The sequence below is a fragment of the Lepidochelys kempii genome, chromosome 2 (assembly GCF_965140285.1).
Source record: "Lepidochelys kempii isolate rLepKem1 chromosome 2, rLepKem1.hap1, whole genome shotgun sequence".
Lineage (NCBI taxonomy): Eukaryota > Metazoa > Chordata > Testudines > Cheloniidae > Lepidochelys > Lepidochelys kempii.
The window spans coordinates 81,310,757-81,327,247 of NC_136381.1; the positions used below are offsets into that span (position 1 = coordinate 81,310,757).

Genomic DNA, 16,491 nt, shown 5'->3' on the forward strand with positions numbered 1-16,491 from the left:
AAGTAAATTACATGTATAAAATTATGATTATTTATAATTTTAGTTAATGTTGGTACATAAGCAGTTCTTGCTTACAATATAAGCTGAAACTGAGTCACTATAACTGCTCCAATGCTGTTTCAGTTAACTGCGTGTGAGAACTGGGAGGGCTGCGAAGGGGACCCTGAGAAGGAAATGAGGGAAAGGCGGTAGCAGGGGAAGCTGAATGCCTTTACACTGGGGATGTCGAGGAAAAGCAGAGCGGGGGTGTGGGGGGATGGAGAAAGTCAAAGATTGAAGCAGTCTTTGGATTGGAGGGAAGGCAGCAGGTGGAGGGCTTGTTGTGGCGGGGGAGGCTTTCTGGGAGAGGTCCAAGTGTAAATCTTCCCCTAAAAGGAAAGAAAAGGAGGGAATAGCACAGGGAGGAGGAGGGATAGTAGGGATATGTTACTGCTTTCATATTAGTAGTTCTTGGAGCTCAGAAGACAGTGACGCTTGTAGCACCACAGGAAAATAACAAAGGTTTAATAGGTGTGGGGTTTTTTTTAATGCAAAACCCATCTGCTAGCCAGTCTCTTCTTGCCCTCTTCCCTCCCCCCCAGTTTCCTTGCTCATGTCAGTTTGTGGCTGTTCTATGAACAGTTTACAATGGGGTGTTAGGAGCATTACATCACAGACAAATCAGCCGGTCACACTTTCCCCTCCTTTCATCTCACCTCTTTCACTTCCTTAACTTACTTGAAAACGGTAATTCTAGGGGTTAACACACTCCAATTTTTAAGATGTTGATTAAATATTTGCACCTATGTAACTCACACTTGCTGAGAAATGCAACTGGATTATATTAATTGGCCCAAATTAGAGCAGAACAGTAGAATTGGCTTGCCGCATGTGAATCCAGTTTAAACACTAGAACAGGCTTTTTTTTTTTATTCTGACTACAAACAAATCTGGGAAACATCGTTTAAAACTTGTAATTGTTTGGAACGTCAGCCAGTCAGATAGCTGTGTGTTGAATTCCGTTGCAGAATTCTGATATATAAACCTTAAACTCTTTTTTTGAAAGACTTTTCAATAGTTTAAAAAATGCTGAGACAAAAAATCATCATGTGGGAACAGAATTATCCTGTAATATTGCTCATTTAATCCACAAGTAACACAACACGGCTGCTATAGCTACTTCAGTTTCTATTGTAAATAACTGGTTCAAAGACCAACTAAAATCTCATCTCTCCCAAGAATGTGTGTCTCCAAGCTATTTGAAGGATAGATTCTATTCATACATGTGTCTACTTATAGGTGAGGAATTTGAAACTGGAGCATGAACAGGAGAAAAACAAGATCTTGTCAGAAGCACTAGAGACACTAGCCACTGAACACCATGAATTAGAGCAGTCTCTAGTTAAAGGATCTCCGCCTCTGAGCATCCTTAGTGAGGAACAGTTCTATGATGCTGTTTCAGGTAAGCAAATAACATACAGAACTTGAACATGTGGCAAATGTCTGTGTGTCTGTTTGTTTGTTTGTTTGTAAATGGAAGGGGTCCAAATCTAGTTGTACCGTCTAGGGCACCTTGTATGGAAATGTACTTCAGCATTTGCTTTACTGCAGCAGGACTGCTCATGTACTCAGTTAAACAAGTGCTTAAGTACCGCCTGAATCTGGGCCTAGAACTGTGGCATGTTTCCGTCTACCACGAGCAGAGTTCGCAAAACTTTGGTTGTGGCAGGGCTGATCACTAGAATGGCTACTACTTCCTCAGCCTTTTTCTATCAAGTAAAATGTAAGGGTATTCTGTAAAAACACAAGCCAAGAAACTTTCAATTACAGCTGACATGACTCACAGAAACTTTTTGCTTTCTTTACAATGTTTCATTATGAATTGAGCTAAGGATTGTCCCCAGTCACAGGCTGGGGGATGGATGACTGTTTTTGAGGTGCCAGTTCCCCTTCTTTCCCATAACTTAAATGTCAGTATTGAACTAAAATTTTAATGCAATTTTTTAATTAAAAGCACCTGAGCACAATGACATCTGTGCCTCCATAGGTCTGTTTCTCTGAAGATTGGTTTATTTTGTCTGGGGTGTAAGGGTGTAGGATGTGTGCATGTATTTTTAGATCTTCAAATATATTTTAGGGTGTTCTTAGGGAAAGACTAGATCAAAAGTGTCCAGATCCTTATCTGAACATAGTTAGGGTTTGAACTCACTCTAAGCCCCAGCCCACTTACCCCTGTCTGTGGCATGCCCCTCACCCCCCCTTCCAGCAGCCACAGCCCCACTCTTGGCTCCGAGGGGGGTGTAAGGTAAAAAGTTTGGGGACCACAGGGCTAGAGCCTGAGCTCTGAGACCCTGCGAGAGTAGAGGGTCCCAGAGCTTGGGCTCCAGCCTGAGCCCGAATGTGTCGACACATCAGTTTTTAGCCCCACAGCCTGAGTCAGCTGACCTGGACCAACCATGCTGTGATCTCTTATGTTTGTGTAGGCATACCCATAGTGGTAGCTGAGTCTGGTGTTATAACTCAGGCGTCATAATTCTGGTGTAATAACATCTTATTTCTTGGCCCTGAAGAACTTCACACTGTCCTGGAAATTGTTCTGTGACACACACAAGGAATAAAAAGCAGTGGTATTTATATTTCACCAGATCCATATTGGTTAATCAAGGAGTCTCCTAAGTAGTTTTGAAGGTAAGCCCTACCTACTTGTGTTTGGCTAAAGGAAAGAAGTCCCTTGTCTGTGGTGATGGCAGAGGTGAGGAGGGGGAATTCCATAATGAACAGTGGAAAACTAATTTTAAAATTAAAACTTAGGCTAATGCACCCTCTACATTTTGTCTAGGTTTCTTACTTTTGAAGGGGATTTCCAGTCAAAAGGATTTCTTTTGGTTGAACTGCAGGAGTTGACTGACGTTGAATAATGCAGATTTGGGGTGCAGTTTTCTGAAATCCTAGGATTTCAATCTGGTCACAGAGTTTAAGGCCAGAAGGGGCCTAGTCTGGCCTCCTGTATATTATAAGCCCCCAACCATTCAGCACCCACATTAAACCCAACAACTGAAATTAGACCAAATTATTAGTCTTTAGGAGATTAAAACTATATTCCACAGGTAGAGAATAGGAGGGACCAAAGTGCACCAACGCCTGAGGCCCCTGCAGTGGCTGGGAATTGATCAAGTGACATGTTCCCAGATGATCATGGCAAGCAAACTGAATCCCACGCTACAGAAGAAGGTGGAAAACCTCTAAGGCTGCTGTCAATGTAACCTGGGGGAAAATTCCTTCCTGACAGCACATATGTTCATCAGTTAGATGCAGCCAAGCACCAGTGAAAGGGATATTGGATGGTGTGGACCAGTCTCCAGCTGTGGCCATCTCTAATCCTTCAGAGGAAGGAGACAAAGCCACAACCCAGTATGTTGTATGTGTGCGCGTGCATACTTGAGCACGGGAAGTCCCTTCCTGACTCCTGCAGATTACCGGTTGAAGCATGAGATTTTTAGAAACTCCAAACATGAACCAGAAGATACCTACAAGACTGCCGAGCCCTGCCCCTCACCATCATAATCAACCCCATCATGCAATCCTACTCATAAATTTGTCTAGCTCTCAAAACTGTTTGTCCCCAATGCACCTATTGGGAGGCTGTTCCAGAACCTCACTCTGATGGTTAGAAACCTTTTTCCAGTTTCCCACATGGATTTGTTCATGGTCAGTGTATATCCATTTGTGCTTGTACTGACATTGAAAAGAGATTCTGGCTAAAGGACGGACTTTCTGGTGCTTATCTCCCTGATGTATTTACAGAAAGCAATCCTATATCCCCCCTCAGCCTGCCTTTTGCTAGGCTGAACAAGTCAGGCTCTTCCATTCTCCTTTAAGATAGGCATTCTATTCCACTGATCATCTTTGAGTGTCTGTTCCCGATCTATAAAATGCCTTCATTAATAGCAGTTATATCAGTCAGACAATTATTGGAATTAGGAGGATAGCTGGTCAGGAGTTCATCATTTTCCTGTTGAAAAATGCCCTTTTCTCAAACTGAACTTTTTCATGGGGGAAAAAACTCACCTTTGCTGAAAATTTTCAACTTTTTGTCAGGAAAACTGAAGTGTCATTTCATAGATTCATAGATATTTAGGTCAGAAGGGACCATTATGATCATCTAGTCTGACCTCCTGCACAATGCAGGCCACAGAATTTCACCCACCACTCCTAAAAAAGACCTCACACCTATATCTGTGCTATTGAAGTCCTCAAATTGTAGTTTGAAGACCTCAAGGAGCAGAGAATCCTCCAGCAAGTGACCCGTGCCCCATGCTACAGAGGAAGGCGAAAAACCTCCAGGGCCTTCCAATCTGCCCTGGAGGAAAATTCCTTCCCGACCCCAAATATGGCGATCAGCTAAACCCTGAGCATATGGGCAAGATTCATCAGCCAGATACTACAGAAAATTCTTTCCCGGGTAACTTGGATCTTACCCCATCTAAAAACCCATCACAGGCCATTGGGCCTATTTACCATGAATATTTAATTACCAAAACCATGTTATCCCATCATACCATCTCCTCCATAAACTTATCGAGTTTAATCTTAAAGCAAGATAGATCTTTTGCCCCCACTACTTCCCTCGGAAGGCTATTCCAAAACTTCACTCCTCTGATGGTTAGAAACCTTCGTCTAATTTCTAATCTAAATTTCCTAGTGGCCAGTTTATATCCATTTGTTCTTGTGTCCACATTGGTACTGAGTTTAAATAATGCCTCTCCCTCTCTGGTATTTATCCCTCTGATATATTTATAGAGAGCAATCATATCTCCCCTCAACCTTCTTTTAGTTAGGCTAAACAAGCCAAGCTCCCTGAGTCTCCTTTCATAAGACAAGTTTTCCATTCCTCGGATCATCCTAGTAGCCCTTCTCTGTACCTGTTCCAGTTTGAATTCATCCTTCTTAAACATGGGAGACCAGAACTGCACACAGTATTCCAGGTGAGGTCTCACCAGTGCCTTATATAACGGTACTAAAACCTCCTTATCCCTACTGGAAATACCTCTCCTGATGCATCCCAAGACGACATTAGCTTTTTTCACAGCCATATCACATTGGCAGCTCATAGTCATCCTATGATCAACCAATACTCCAAGGTCCTTTTCCTCCTCCGTTACTTCTAGTTGATGCGTCCCTAGCTTATAACTAAAATTCTTGTTATTAATCCCTAAATGCATGACCTTACACTTCTCACTATTAAATTTCATCCTATTCCTATTACTCCAGTTTACAAGGTCATCCAGATCCTCCTGTAGGGTATCCCTGTCCTTCTCTAAATTAGCAATACCTCCCAGCTTTGTATCATCTGCAAACTTTATTAGCACACTCCCACTTTTTGTGCCCAGGTCAGTAATAAAAAGATTAAATAAGATTGGTCCCAAAACTGATCCTTGAGGAACTCCACTGGTAACCTCCCTCCAACTTGACAGTTCACCTTTCAGTAGGACCCGTTGTAGTCTCCCCTTTAACCAATTCCCTATCCACCTTTCAATTTTCCTATTGATGCCCATCTTATCCAATTTAACTAATAATTCCCCATGTGGCACAGTATCAAACGCCTTACTAAAATCTAAGTAAATTAGATCCACTGTGTTTCCTTTATCTAAAAAATCTGTTACTCTCTCAAAGAAGGAGATCAGGTTGGTTTGGCACGATCTACCTTTTGTAAAACCAGGTTGTATTTTGTCCCATTTACCATTGACTTCAATGTCCTTAACTACCTTCTCCTTCAGAATTTTTTCCAAGACCTTGCATACTACAGATGTCAAACTAACAGGCCTATAATTACTTGGATCACTTTTTTTCCCTTTCTTAAAAATAGGAACTATATTAGCAATTCTCCAATCATACGGTACAACCCCTGAGTTTACAGATTCATTAAAAATTCTTGCTAATGGGCTTGCAATTTCTTGTGCCAATTCTTTTAATATTCTTGGATGAAGATTATCTGGGCCCCCCGATTTAGTCCCATTAAACTGTTTGAGTTTCGCTTCTACCTCAGATATGGTGATGTCTACCTCCATATCCTCATTCCCATTTATCATGCTACCATTATCCCTAAGATCCTCTTTAGTCTTATTAAAGACTGAGGCAAAGTATTTGTTTAGATATTGGGCCATGCCTAGGTTATCTTTGACCTCCACTCCATCCTCAGTTTTTAGCGGTCCCACTTCTTCTTTCTTTGTTTTCTTCCTATTTATATGACTATAGAACCTTTTACTATTGGTTTTAATTCCCTTTGCAAGGTCCAACTCTACTTGACTTTTAGCCTGTCTCACTTTATCCCTACATATTCTGACCTCAATAAGGTAGCTTTCCTTACTGATCCCTCCCTTCTTCCACTCCCTATATGCTTTCTGCTTTTTCTTAATTACCTCTCTAAGATGCTTGCTCATCCAGCTTGGTCTACAACTCCTGCCTATGAATTTTTTCCCCTTTCTTGGGATGCAGGCTTCCGATAGCTTCTGCAGCTTTAATTTAAAATAATCCCAGGCCTCCTCTACCTTTAAACACATAAATTCTTCAGTCCAATCCACTTCCCTAACTAATTTCCTTAATTTTTGAAAGTCAGCCCTTTTGAAATCAAAAACCCTAGTTGCAGATTTATTTTTGTTAATCCTTCCATTCAATTTGAACTGAATTAGCTCATGATCACTTGAGCCAAGATTATCCCCTACAACCATTTCCTCTATGAGGTCCTCATTACTCACCAAGACCAAATCTAAAATGGCATCCCCTCTAGTCGGTTCAGCAACTACTTGTTGAAGGAATCCATCAGCTATTGCATCTAGGAAAATCTGAGCCCTATTATTATTACGAGCACTCGTCCTCCAGTCTATATCTGGGAAGTTAAAGTCTCCCATGATCACACAGTTTCCATTAGTATTTACTTTATTAAAAACATTAAAAAGGGCTCTATCCATATCCAAATTAGATCCCGGCGGTCTATAGCACACCCCAAGCACTATCCCAGGGGAGGCTCTAATAGTTTTCTTCCCCAATTTAATTGTTGCCCAGACAGACTCAGTCATATCCATTTCATCACTTCTTATTTCTTTACATTCTATCTCATCATTGATATACAGTGCTACTCCACCACCTTTACCTTTATTTCGGTCTTTCCTAAACAGCACATACCCTTCAATACCTGTAGCCCAGTCATGACTACTATTCCACCAGGTCTCTGTTATACCTATAATATCTGGTTTCACTTCCTGCACCAGTAACTCTAGTTCCTCCATTTTGTTACCTAGGCTCCTTGCATTAGTGTACAAACATCTTAATTTTTGCTGTTTGGCCTCACTCACATTCTGTACCCTATTAGGCACGGTTATTTTACTACCAGTATAACCTATTAGACTTGTATCTACACTGCCCTTCCTCCTACCTACAGCTGTATCCACTCTTACTTCATTTTCTTTCCACTCTATGCTAATTTCTGGCGTGGAGATTACCTGGACATCTCCCAACCATCTCCCCCAAATTCCTAGTTTAAAGCTCTCTTAATCAGTTGTGCCAGCCTCCATCCTAGAAGTCTATTTCCTTCCCTTCTCAGATGAAGTCCATCCCGAGAGAACTGTCCTCTATCCATGAATGCCTCCCAATGGCCATACATCCCAAAGCCCTCCTTATAGCACCACTGCCTAAGCCATCTATTGATAGTCATAATCTTGTCACACCTTTATTGCCCTTCTCTAGGAACAGGCAGAATCCCACTAAAGATCACCTGAGCCTCAATTTCCTTAAGCGTCCTCCCCAGCCTAGCATAGTCTCCCTTAATACTTTCCAGCGAGAATCTAGCTGTATCATTTGTTCCCACATGAAGGATAATTAGGGGATTCTTTCCCGCTCCCTTTAGAATCCTTTTCAACCTCAGGTCTACATCCCGTATCTTAGCACCTGGAAGACAGCACACCCTCCTATTTTCTGGATCAGCTCTGGTTACAGGCCTATCTATTCTTCTCAGTAAAGAGTCCCCAATCACATAGACCTGCCTTTTCCTAGTGATGGTGCTATTCTCCAGTCTATCCCCTGTTCCCTCTGGCTGCAAGTTTTTTCCATTCCCATTCTCCCTTGTAATCCTTTTTAACCCATCCTGTATCCTCCTGGGGCTCATATTTGGTGTAATCTCCATTAACTCTTCCCCTTTTCCTATAGGACTAACCGCTCTTCTCTTCTTCCTTGCCCTGTCACCTTCAGTGACTACCTGCTGAGCCCCTTCTTCATTTTCCAACTCTGCAAACCTATTCTGAAGCTCTATTTCTCCTTCACTAGCCCGTCTTTTCCTCTGCCTAGTTCTTTTAGTCACATGCTTCCACTGACCACTTTCCTCACCCAGTCTCCCCTCAGAATTCCCTAGTCCTGCTTCCATCTGCAAGTCTGAGCTTTTCCCTTCAGATACCTCATGTCTTTGCTCCATAATCTGCTCAAACCCCTTCCTAAACTCTACCAGACTTCCCACCTGCATCTCTCAAACCTCTGATCTTTTCCTCCATCAGCTCTATCAGACGGCATTTCATGCAGACAAAACTCTTACCAGGTGCCCCCTCCAGGATCATGTACATACCACAGCTTCCACATCCAGTCATCTTCATTGTGTCATCTGCTACATGGGTCACTCCCACTGCCACCTCTGAATCTGTCATAGCCTTCCCACCTAAATCCTGTTAATCTGGGAAACACAAACCACACCAAAACACCTGCCTGCCTGAAAGCCTTGAGGAAAGGGAAATTGACAAGAGCTTTCCAGGTGGGCAGTTGGGAAGCTGAGATTGTTTTATTTGTCAAGAAACATTTTTTTCTTTCCTTGAATCCGCAATGGAATTTTTTTCCAAAATGTGGAATCTCCCACAGGAAGGGATTTCAGTTTTCCAGCCAGCTCTAATTTGGAGTGGTAGCCACAGAGCACCACCACTGCTGCTTTTGTCATGAGGCCAAGAGTTCTCTAAATGAACCCAGCTTTCAGCCCTAAAGTAAACTCCATATCTCACCACTGCTCCTGTCCCTAACTGTTGCCCTGAAGGAAAAAGCAGTGGCTTGGAATCCCATGCACAATAACATTATATATAGCCAAAAAATAAACGTCCGGGAATTGAAGGCGTAGGTTTGAGATGCACTTCTTGGGAAGAAATCTGCAAGCTGGCTGCTTGGTCCTCCATGTGTTGTGGGGTGTGGGTGGTTTTTTTGTTGTCCTTTTTTTTTAAAAGGACAGCAAAGCTGACACGCGAGCTGTGGCAGTGGGATGTGTGGGGGTGGCATGATGACCTCCAGTTTGAATTTGGAATCCATTCTGTGGTGGTCTTGCCATGTTGACCCTGAAGGGATTAAATTAGCAGTCCAGAGTGACCATCACAGCCTAGGAGTCTGACAGTAAGCAACTAGGGAGGCTCAGGAAGCCTGAGGCCCTGGTTCCAGGGTTTGGGGTGGCAGGATTGCATAGTCCCATGTGCCAGGGAAGGGCTCAGGCTCAGACAAGAGGTGTAAGAGCATGCCTTACACATCCAGAGCTGGAAACAGTAACTAGTCCCTGTCCAGACCCATTTGGCTTAGAAGTACATAGGATCCAGCAGTTGGGTGCACTCACAACAGACTGTTGGATTGGGCCAGGCTGTGACACAGGCATTGTCAGTGTTCTTTGAGAGGGTGGTGTGGCACACTGTAGTACCTCAATCAGGAAATGGCCTATATGCATGGCTACTTCAGCTGTGACTTGCTTTTTCGGCCAAATTCTCTTCCTCGCTGAGCTGCGAACAGCCAATTTAAAATCCCTCTGTAGGAGCTGTTTTATGTAAGTACTTACCTGCAATTTTGCGAATTAGTGAGCTAGTAGAAGCCTACACTTGAAATAATAGAACTCACAGATCTGACTTGCCCTGTGGAAAGATAAGGGATGGTATTGTTTTTTAAAGAATAACAAAGTTCACATTCTTGTGCTTGCTCATATCTATTCTAATTAGGTGTGTGTGCGGGCCACGTGCATAGTTCACCGGAAGGCTTTTCCCGTGGGATCAACTTTGGAGCCCCCTGGAGTTGTGCCTGCATGGCACTGCATATAGGGCCCTGCCGATTCGCCGCCTCTCCAGTTCCTTCTCATTTTCAGTGGCGGTCGTCAGAGCATTTCATCTCTCGTCTTCGAGCAATCCTCTAGCGTATTTTTTGTAAATAATGACAGTTTTTAAAAATTGTTGTAGTTAGACAGACATCTGGACTTGAGGTACTGGGAGGTGTTTCCCTCCCCGCTTCCCAGTCCCTATCCCAGGTCTGGGGCATGCCTTGGACCTAGGGGTTTAAGACGGGCGGGGTTTGCCAGAAACCTATGCCCCAGGGCGACCCGCACTCAGCTTGTCTAAAGTGTATGGGGGAGTCCCATCAAGCAGACAGGTGCAAGATCTGTAGGAGCTTTTGCCCCCGCATGAAGGAGAGAGATCAGACTAAAGTTACTGCTAATGGAAGCAGCTCTCCACCCCTAGTCTGAGTTGAGCCCCATGGACACGGCACCTCTGCATCAGTGCACCGGCTTTAATCCGGCAGGTGCTGAGGAAGGACTCTGGGGTCAGAGACCCTCGGCACCAGCATTCCCCAGTGCCGGGCACGGCACAGGATCAATTTCAGCACCACTCAGTCTCCTGTCCTGAAGAAGCAGCACAGGAAGACTGATAGAGGGGACTCCCCTTCCCACGCATGGGAACGTGAACCCAAGGAAGGGAGTCGGGTGCAAGACCACACCTCCCCTCCAGCTCAGCAGCCAGTACAGTTGACTCCAGGCCCATGGGAGGGACCATTGGGTCCGGAAACACCAGAGGAGACCCAGGTGGAGGATTTGGACCTCCCTTCCACACCAAGAGTTATGAGGCGGCGCAGGACCTGATAACATTGGCAGGTCTACAGTCCCCCAACCATGGTGTCATGGCACCAGACCTGAGGCCACAAATGTCTCAGGGGCCACCAGTGAAGTCCAGGGGCAAGCCAGCTATGATTCAGCAATGATCTACGTTGCCCCAGCACAGATTCCCCAGCACCGACAGGCATGGCGCTGCCATGGTCTCTGCATGTGGACTCGTCGGAATCCACATTGGACACTGACTTTTATGTCCCAGGGAAGCTGACATCGTAGCCACTGGCACTCCCAGTCAGCGGGGATGACCCAAACTTTCCCTTTGGTACCTTGGCCACCACAATGACAAGTACTGGCTCAGTGGTCCTTTTGGACCCCATGGGCTTTCCACCAGTCCCAATGGGTCCACCTCGGTACACTTCTTTTCGGTCACGTCTGAGAGAAGGGCCAGAGATTTCTCCTAGGCATCAGCCACCGCTACCACCGCCAGCAACACAATTGGTACTGCACCCGGCACCGCGGCTACACTCAGTATCGTGGACTGTGATGCGGCTGCAACCGGTACCGGGGCCGGCACCAAAGCAGACTCCAATTTGCGGATGGAACTGCAGCGTTTTGAGAAGCCAGATGGACAGGAGGAGGCCTCACAAATTTCAGGCTCCTCCTCAGTGGCAGGAACATCCTCAGGGCCTCCCCTTCCTGACAGCAGAGCCCACCTTGAACTTCTGAGGCGGGCCACTCAGAATCTCGGGGTACAGATGGAGGCGGTCACCAAGGTGTCGGACCCAATGGTGAACATTTTATCCCCAGCAGGATCCACTAGGGTGGCCCTTCCCCGACCATTCAGGAGAGAACACAAACCCTGTGGCAAACACCATCCTTTCTGGTTCCTACAGCTAAGGGAGTCAAGAGAAAGTACTTTGTGGCCTCGAAGGGCTATGAATACTTGTTTAACCACCCCCTGCTGGACTCGTTGGTAGTGACTGCTGTTAATGTGAGGGAAAGGCAAGGGCCTACCTCTCAAGCTAAGGATGCAAAGAAGCTGGACCTCTTCAGGAGGAAGATCTACTACATCGGAGGGCTCCAGCTTCATATCGCAAATCAGCAGGCGATCCTTAGCCCTTATAACTTTCAAATCATGGGATGTAATGTCCAAATTCTTGGACCTTGTCCCTACAGATTCTAATCCGGAATTCTCTGCTCTCGTGGATGAGAGCAAGACTGTCACCAGGACATTGCTGCAAACGGTGTTAGACTCTGCAGCGCGGACGATATCTTTGGGCATCACAATGTGCCAATGCTCATAGCTGCAGGCCTCGGACCTCCCTGGGGAGGTCCAACAGACGGTTCAGGACCTACCATTTGAGGGGGCCATGTAATTTTTGGAAAAAACAGGCTCTATACTCTACAGTCTGAAAGACTCCCCTGCCTCCCAGTGTAGACAATTTAGGCCTCAACCCACGACACGACCATACCGGGGCAGTTTAGGCAGTACCAGAACTGTAGGTGTCCCAGAAACCAGAATTGCCATTGCCAACCCCAATCCCCAAATAACAGGGGGTCTGGGTTGTCCAGGCAGCCACCAGGCCCGAGGCAGACCTTTTGAGGATGCGCCCGAGGGCATTATACCCACCTCTCAACTGGATCTTTCTTTCCCATTTTCGGAATGTCTATCCCATTTCTACTGAGCATGGTCCCAAATCACCTCAGACCATTAGGTTCTTCGCACAGTAGAGATGGGATATTCTCTCCAATTTTCCTTGCCCCCACCCCACCCCCTTTCAGGGACCCCTCTCATGAGTAACTTCTCATTCAGGAGGTACAAACCCTCCCTATCAGCGGGGACTGTGGAAGAGGTTCCACCGGAGCTCGGGGAAAGGGGTTTTACTCCTGGTATTTCCTAATTCCGAAAGTAAAAGGGGGCCTCAGACCCATCTTGGACCTGCACAATCTCAACAGGTTCATGAAGAAACTAAAGTTTTGAATGGTCTCTGGCCACTATCATCCCGTCCCTGGATTCAGGAGATTGGTATGCTGCTCTCAGCTTGGACGCATACTTCCACATTTCCATAATCCCGCTTCACAGGCGCTTCTTAAGGTTTACAGTCAGGAGTTCCCACTACCAATTCACAGTACTACCATTTGGCCTATCATCGGCACCTCTGGTGTTTACCAAATGTATGTCAGTTGGAAAAGGCAGATGACTGACTAGTCAAGGACCCATCTATCCCGATGTCTAACCACCAAAGCCTCAGCCACAGGGTGGGGGGCACACCTTGGGGAGCACAGAACTCGGAGTCTTTGGTCTCAGGAGGAATTGATGCTTCACATCAATATAAGGGAGCTCAGGGTAGTCCGGCTGGCATGTCAGGCCTTTCGGCCTCTCCTGGAGGGCAAGTGCATATTGGTCCTGACAAACAATACAACAGCGATAATTTATATCAACAAATGGAGGGAGCACGCTCCTCTCCCCTATGTCAGGAAGCCCTCCCACTGTGGGAGTTCTGCATAGGACGCTTCCAAAAGTATGGAGTGTACTAGCTTCCAGGGTTGCAGAACAAACTAGCAGACCACCTCACAGGTCTTTTCATAACCACGAGTCATCTATCCACCTGGACATAATAAACAATATCTTCCAGCGGGGCAGAGTTCCCCAGATCTATCTGTTAGCCACAAGGGCCAACAGGAAGTGCCTACAGTTCTGCTCCTTCCTAAACCACAGCCCAGATTTGTCGGCAGATGTGTTTCTCCTTCCATGGAAGGACTGCCTGTTCTCCGCGTTCCCTCCCATACCTCTGATTCACAAGGTCGCCTCAAAATCCAGAGTGACGGAACCTCGGTGATCCTAGTGGCACCAGCCTGGCCACATCAGCATTGGTACACCATGTTACTGGAGCTATCGGTGGACACTCAATCACTCTACCACTAGTTCCGGACCTCATCACGGATGAGGATAAGCAATACGCATGGCTTCAACTCCCCAATCTCGAATCTCTCCACCTCATGGCTTGGAAGCTGTGTGGTTGAACCCGCTAGACTTGCATGCTCAGACCCCATGGGGGAGGTTCTTCTGGGTAGCAGAAATCCTTCAACCAGAGTGATAACCTAGCCAAGTGGAAGAGATTCGCGATTTGGTGCTCGCAAAATCGTATCCCTCCAACACAATCGTCGGTCCCCTTTGTCGTGGACTACCTCCTAAAGTTGAAACAGCAGGACTTGTCTCACTCCTCTATAAAGGTTCACCTGGCTGCCATCTTAGCTTTTCACCCAGGAGAGCATGGATGCACCATCTTCACTAACGAAATGGTGCAGCAGTTCCTCAAGGGATTGATCAGATTATATCCTATTCAGCAGCCACCCCCGCTTGAGACCTTAACTTGATACTCCCAAGGCTGATGGGAAGGGGGGGGCATTCAAGCCTCTAGCAATGTACTCGCTCCTCTACCTTTCCTATAAGGTTATTGTAACCAAAAAGGCTACATAAGCCAAAAGGGGGTCCGAGCTCAAGGCTCTCACATCCGACACTCCGTATACCATTTTCTCCAAAGATAAGGTGCAACTGTGATCCCACTTGGCATTCTTCCTGAAGGTGGTCTCGAATTTCCACACTAATCAAGACCTATTCCTTCCAGTCTTTTTCACAAAACGCCATGCCAGTAGTCGCAAGCAGAGGCTCCATTCCGTAGATATGCGGCATGCATTGGCCTTTTTTATTGAACGAACTAAGCCATTTTGTAAGTTGAACCAGCTGTTTGTTGCTGTTGGAGTATCTGGCAAGAAGCAGTGTGTCCTTGTTGCCAAGAAGGCTAACAGCATATTGAGCTGCATTAATAGGAGCATTGCCAGCAGATCGAGGGAAGTGATTATTCCCCTCTATTCAGCACTGGTGAGGCCACAACTGGAGTATTGCATCCAGTTTTGGGCCCCCCACTACAGAAAGGATGTGGACAAATTGGAGAGCCCAACGGAGGGCAACAAAAATGATCAGGGGGCTGGGGCACATGACTTACGAGGAGAGGCTGAGGGAACTGGGCTTGTTTAGTCTGCAGAAAAGAGTAAGGGGGGGATTTGATAGCAGCCTTCAACTACCTGAAGGTGAGTTCCAAAGAGGATGGAGCTCAGCTGTTCTAAATTGTGGCAGATGACAGAACAAGGAGCAATGGTCTCAAGTTGCAGTGCGGGAGGTCTAGGTTGGATATTAGGAAACCCTATTTCACTAGGAGGGTGGTGAAGCACTGGAATGGGTTACTAGGGAGGTGGTGGGATCTCCATCATTAAAGCTTTTTAAGGCCTGGCTTGACAAAGCCCTGGCTGGGATGATTTAGTTGGTGTTGGCCCTGCTTTGAGCAGGGGGTTGGACTAGATGACCTGAGGTCTCTTCCAACCCTAATCTTCTATGATTCTAAGAAGGAACTGGCAAGGCATCAGGGCCTTATATGTTGCGCCATGAAGATGCAACTCCAGGGGGCTCCAGAGCCAACCCGATGGGTGCTGCTAGGGGGAAAACCTTCTGGCAAACTGTACACACAGTGTGCGCGCACACCTAATTGGAATGGATATGAGCAACACATCTTGAAGAACAACAGTTATGAGAAGGTGAGTAACCATTTTTTCTATGCACTAGGCATATTTCATTTTTTTTTTAAACTTAGTTAGCTACAACACAGTCTTGTCCTAGCTGTAGAAGACATCTCAATTCACTCTTCTGCATAAAGAATGTATTCCTGAGCCAGTAACTGACAGGTCTGTGTTTTGGCCCCCCAAAACTTAAGCAGGTTGGAGACCCATTTTAGAATCTGTGGCCCTCATTACTTAAAGTAATAAATCTGTTAGTCTTTAAGGTGCCACCAGACTCCTTGTTGTTTTTCCTATTGACAACATTCTTGCATTTTACAAATGAAAGTCCCTGTTATAATCTTGTTTGCATATTTACTGAATATTGCTTTTAGAAATACATTGAGGTCAGTTACTGAAGAAATGCCATTTTGCTAAGGCTCTTCTCTTAATGCTATTTTTGGTTTATGTGCTTATGTATAATTCATCGTAACATCCAGTGGTACAGCACGGAAGGCCAGTAAATATTGGGTGTTATGTCAGATTCTGAAAGGAGCTCTGACCTACACAAGACAAATTTTTATAGTAAAACTGACATTTCTGATTTAGTATGTCTTGACATTGGAGTGTATTAAATGGTGCTTATTGTAAATCTGAACTCTCTGCTGACAGAGGCTAACTCAGGCTACCTTGTTTACACAGGGTTGTCCAGAAAACTAACCCAAACTAACAGCGAGTGCATTTGTAGTGGGTTAAACTGCATCAAACCCATATGTGAACACCCTTGTTCAGAATTAAAGTGGCCTCAATTCAGGTTCACTTGATTCATTCTGGAAGTAAGTGAATAAAGTGAAATTTAGTTGAGGCCACTTTAATGCTGAAAAACAAAATCCACATAGGGATTTAATGTGATTTAACTATCCACTTCATATTCACACCTTTAGTTCATTTGGATTAATTTTCCTGGATGTCCCCATGTAGACAAGCTCTGACTGAGCTCACAACATTTCCAGGTATCTCTAACCTCCCATACTGGGAAAACATGCAGAAACTACTAAGATGCATAAAAACGAAGTTAA

At 45.4% G+C, this 16,491-nt stretch overlaps 1 protein-coding gene across 6 annotated transcripts in view; it reads left to right on the forward strand.

Moving 5' to 3' along the window:
• The window catches only part of OSBPL1A (oxysterol binding protein like 1A), a 209,399-nt gene that overhangs the window by 86,991 nt on the left and 105,917 nt on the right, over positions 1–16,491 (forward strand). For all 6 annotated transcript variants that reach the window (XM_078851540.1, XM_073331364.2, XM_073331365.2 and 3 more), the window contains exon 16: positions 1,279–1,441. In XM_078851540.1, coding sequence (XP_078707666.1) covers positions 1,279–1,441 — 163 coding nt within the window. The remainder of the gene's footprint in view (positions 1–1,278; positions 1,442–16,491) is intronic.